The sequence below is a fragment of the Eptatretus burgeri genome, chromosome 15 (genome assembly GCF_056783735.1).
Source record: "Eptatretus burgeri isolate ZD-2024b chromosome 15, Ebu_testis_v1, whole genome shotgun sequence".
NCBI classification, from domain to species: Eukaryota; Metazoa; Chordata; class Myxini; order Myxiniformes; family Myxinidae; genus Eptatretus; species Eptatretus burgeri.
This window is the reverse complement of record NC_140975.1, coordinates 36,660,364-36,665,340: the sequence shown is the minus strand read 5'-3', so window position 1 is coordinate 36,665,340 and position 4,977 is coordinate 36,660,364. Positions and strand designations below refer to the sequence as shown.

At 42.1% G+C, this 4,977-nt stretch overlaps 1 protein-coding gene across 7 annotated transcripts in view; it reads left to right on the top strand.

Annotated features, from left to right (window-relative positions):
- The first annotated feature begins 1,538 nt into the window (after positions 1–1,538).
- The window catches only part of LOC147011933 (trinucleotide repeat-containing gene 6C protein-like), a 356,840-nt gene continuing 353,401 nt past the window's right edge, over positions 1,539–4,977 (top strand). For 2 of the 7 annotated variants that reach the window (XM_085857647.1, XM_085857645.1), the window contains exons 1-2: positions 1,542–1,624; positions 3,762–3,848. In XM_085857647.1, the coding sequence (XP_085713773.1) occupies positions 3,771–3,848 (78 nt within the window). In that variant the 5' untranslated portion in view covers positions 1,542–1,624; positions 3,762–3,770. Of the gene's footprint in view, positions 1,625–3,761; positions 3,849–4,977 lie in introns of all 7 variants that reach the window. The other 5 variants (XM_085857643.1, XM_085857641.1, XM_085857642.1 and 2 more) reach the window with 5 other exon arrangements.

Below are 4,977 nucleotides of genomic sequence, written 5' to 3'. Positions count from 1 at the left end.
GTCATAATCCTTGACCTTTGACCTTTAAAGTTCACAAAGTTCAAATTTTCAAAGTTGTGGGAATCAAACCGGGTTTTCGACCTTCTTCGACGAACTAACTCCAATAAGCTATAGCACGTATCCTGTTTCCTTATTTTAATGTTCACAACATTGTTTTATGACCTTTAAAGGTTATGCAAAGGTCAAATTTTTTAAGTTGTTGAACGAAACCGAACAAAAGTTCTATAACTTGGTCAAACATTATCACATTGTCTCATCCTTGACTTCTGAGACAATCTACATCGTCAAATACCGCTCGTGAACCATCGTCGTCTTCAGACTTGTTCCATTATAAAACCACTTTGTCTCCAGGTGAATTTGGGTGGTTCTGAATCGCGATTGCAATTGGGCATGTCCGTTAAAGGACAACTTGTATACGGGTGATCAGTGCTCATAATGAAGCCATGACACATGCCAAACAACTCCACTCAGTCTTTAATTGAGATCAGATGTACAGCACCGAAGAAGTGTGGCACAGCTACTGGCTTGGTAGTCCCACTTGTTACGGTATCGTGGTGGACAGACATGTGATCCGGCCCAGGACAACACAATCAGTCAGCCACTGCGACCGCTTTGATGCAGCTCACCAGCATTTGAGCCAGGCAACCGGTTGAACCCGGTGTGTGTGTGTGTGTGTGTGTGTGTGTGTGTGTGTGTGTGTGTGTGTGTGTGTGTGTGTGTGTGTGTGTGTGTGTGTGTGTGTGTGTGTGTGTGTACATTTATAATTGAAATTTAAAATTAATGTAAAATGTATTCATAAATTATTTCATTCATATTATAAGTGAATGAAATTATAAATGACACACACACACACACACACACACACACACACACACACACACACACACACACACACACACACACACACACACACACGCACACACACACCATGGGCTCATTCAATGTTTCATGTCGAGTCAAAGTGAGGGCCAAGTTTGCTTGGCTATCCAAATGCAGGAGCAGGTTAATGAGATAACTGCCATTGTTTAGCCATTGGGTATGTTACTTCATACGGAATGGTTACATATTGTGTATGTTGGTTACTGACGCATCATCATTGGCATTGAAGCATAACAAAAGGTATTCTTCACGTACAATGCTCCGTGCCAATAGCGGATCAGATTAAACAAACAAACGAACAAACATTGATTAGCCCTTTTGTGAATGCCAGAATCTTTTCTTTTTCGTTTTTTTTAAATTCGAAATCTTAATGCATGGCTTTATGTTAATAATATATTTATTTGACCCTGCGCAGGCAGTAATTACCGGGAAGGGCGACCCCAAGGAAGCATTTGGACCCCATTCCTTTTCCTACACATTTGTATTCACTCATATGCTTTATCCCTTTTTCTGCCTTCTTGCGAGAGCTACGCTTGTCCTTGCGGCTGTGTTTCCCCGATGTCGAGGTTGATTGATGGTCACGCACTGCCGCGGTCAGCCTGCTCTAAAAAGCACGAACGCGTTCCTCTGTGCAGACACCTTGGGAGGGCGAGCTCATGTCAGCACGGCTGCCTCTGGACTCTGGTGCAGGACTGATCATGATGAGCCGAGCGGTGAATGGACCGCGTGGGTGTGAACACTGCTGGTGAGTCTGATTGCCACTTGGGATAACATCTCCCTGCTGCACTGACATTCACCTCTCCCTGCTGCACCAGCACGCAACCCATTAATAAGCCTATTTAATTTAACTTTGGATTGTATTTCATTCTAAATGCATGCTAAGCACTGAATAACCTGTGATTTGTGGCCACTTGCCTTTTGTGATCAAATTCCATATGGGCAGGTATGTATAGGTGTGTGTGTGTGTGTGTGTGTGTGTGTGTGTGTGTGTGTGTGTGTGTGTGTGTGTGTGTGTGTGTGTGTGTGTGTGTGTGTGTGTGTGTGTGTGTGTTGCAAAACAGTCGTGGTTAGTGCGGTGGGAGTAATTGGCTGCAGTTGTCTTCATGCATAAGAGACATGACGGGCATTGAGTGCAAGACCATTTTGTGGGGAAAGTTTGCCACGGGCCATGCGGTCACATGTTGTGAATATGTGAGCTGTCACAAAAAATGTTGATTCAATGCTAATGATGACTCCGAGAAGATACGTCCCATTGAACAGTCCCCGACGACGCTCCTAGGTTGTCATTATCATTCCATTCAATCAAAGCATTGACAAATTGAATAATTAGTTCAATGTGCTGAAGAAAGGCATGTTTGAAATTGTGGTGGACCTGCAGGAAATACAAGTCCTCACCAGACCTTTCACAGTCAGCACCTTTCGCATTGCATCGGAGCCGCACTTCGTTTGGCATCTCAGCAGGCATAGGTAATTGTCTTCCTTTTCTGACGATTTCAGATTTCCTTATCCTTCACGGTTTGAATGCAAGGCAGCAGCTCCACCGGCGTCGGAGGCATTAGGAATTCAGGAGAGAAACGGCCAGTCAGGCACAATCAAGCAATGCCACATAAATTCCTTCCATCCCTTGCCTGCAAATATGGGCAACATATATTTTCTGGTGTCTGTTCCTCCCTGCCCCCCTCTCTTTCCTCCCTCCTGCATATTGTTGGCCCACACTCGTAAGAAGCATCCCTGCTGTAAAATAAAAAAAAAAAGTTAAAAAAAAAAGCCCTCCACCATTCCATCCATGCATCACTCTGTCTCGAACCTCACAACTGCACCTCTCTCTCCCAACCATCATCCCAGTCCCTCACAACCCCTGGTATCGCTATCTATATTGGCAAATGGTGTCACACAAATTGAAATACATAAATAAATACAGAGGCTGTCAATGCATCCCTCTGCTTCAGTCTTCAGACACATGTTTACATTAATATTAATGCATTCTCTCTCTCTCTCTTTAGGCTATTCCTTCATCGGCACGCTTTCCCTTATCCCAATATACAATGAACAATTATTTTTCATCGATTCTGCTGAAAGAGTTCATGATGAATGCGTCTCCTTCGTCGCCTTCATTCACTCAGGCTCTCTCCGTGCATTCTGTTCTCCCACACTCTTACCCGAGATGGGAAAAGCTTCCCAGTGGTGAATTATATCCTGATTGTTGAATGGGCATCAGAGGGAATTTGCTGCAGGAAGATCTGCTTGGATTAAGGCTGTGGTTTTGGCATCTGATCTGGATTATAGACTCACCTGCATTAGAACGGATTCTCTTAAACTCTCGTCTGGCTCAATTCTCTGCCAATCAAAGCTTACTTCTGACTCTGTGAGCTTTGTCTGCTGTCTTTGGGGTCATCTTGTATGCTGTCATATATATATATATATATATATATATATATATATATATATATATATATATATATATATATATATATATATATATATATATATATATATATATATATATATATATTCACTCTGCTGTATTATTTTCATATTTCTCTGACGGTTTGTTATTTACATATCATTTCGCAAAACCACTTCATTCTTCGTGCCCTTCTGGAGAATCCTCAGGACACGTAACATGCACGAGTCCTCAGTTCTATACTTTAGTATTGGCTTGACCCAAGCACGTGACCTTGACAATTTGTATAACCTTCTCCAAGATCCTCTCTGTGGCTTTGAACTGATTATGTCTGCTGTGTTGTCCTAACCAGCCACATATCCTGCCATCTTGCCATCTGACATCCATGTTTCACCATACTTGGCCAGAGTGGTCTACGCAGATGATGTGAGAAGACGGCATTGAAATGTGCTGATCCACGGGGTGTCTGTGTCCGAAGGTCTTGAAGATGAACAAAGTCCTCGGATACCCTGTGAGGAGAGAAATAATCCATACGGAGGCAGAGCACAGAGATAGAGTCAAACAGGTTGGTATGAGAAATGACCATACGTCATCATCTTCATATGAAAGATCAGTTTTCCTCATTTCTTTCTTCACTGTATGAAGTTCTGTGCAGTGCCCTTCAATATTCCTCATTCCTCATCTTTAAAGACCCTCAAACCCACTTCCTTCCAGTCCTCTTAATTGTCTCCTTATTTATTTATCTGCCTGGACTCCTGTATGTTTCCTTGCTCCATTGTTTTCACTTTTCATCTTCCATCTCCCTTTCTCTACACCAATGGCATATTTAACCCCCACCCAGGAGCATCCTTAAACACTAGGTCCATGAGCTCCTCAGATGGGCTTGGCCTTCATGCTGGTGTGACTCAAAGGAGCTAGTAATGCTTTTGGCCTGACAATTACCCAATTAGCAGAAAGTTTGTGCTGTCGGGAGGAGGTTGTAGACAAATAACTTGCTTTTGAAATTTCCACTCAAGTATCCAAGAGATGATCAGGTTTCTCCTTCCAAAAGGTGAAAATACAATTTTACCAAATGTAAATCACCTGCGATTGCTTTGAAGAGACTCAATCAAATCCGCACTTCCACCTCGTTATCCTCGCCAAAGGATTCGGAGAGGGTATTGCATTTGGGTCCGTTTGTTTGTTTGTCTGTTTGTTTGTCCACACAGAACTTTCGTGTTTTTCTCCGCAACCGCTTGTCGGATTGAGACCACATTTTCAACATTGCTGCAACTTCTCATGTGGAATGTTTCAATGATAAGTATGACGTCATACGCCATGCGGTGTGGCAGCCTTTTGTGATCCTTGGTAAAATATTTGTAAAATTGGTGAAAAATATTGGTAAAAATTTACCTGCATATTGGTAAAATGGAAAAAACTTTGGACCTCCGTATCTCTGAAACCGCACGAAGGAAAAAATTGAAACTTGGCATATCGCAAGTACTCCTCATGGGGAATGTGTGATTTTTTTAATGATGTCATAGGTGCCTTCGTTATGACGTTATAATTGCATATGTAGAACACCACATATGATCAGTATGAAAAAATTTGAAGGTCATCTCGGGATAAAATAGTCTACAAATACAAAATTTTGGTCACATGATTTGGCAGCCATATTTTTTTTTTTTTAATTCAAAATTCTTCTTCTCTGAAGT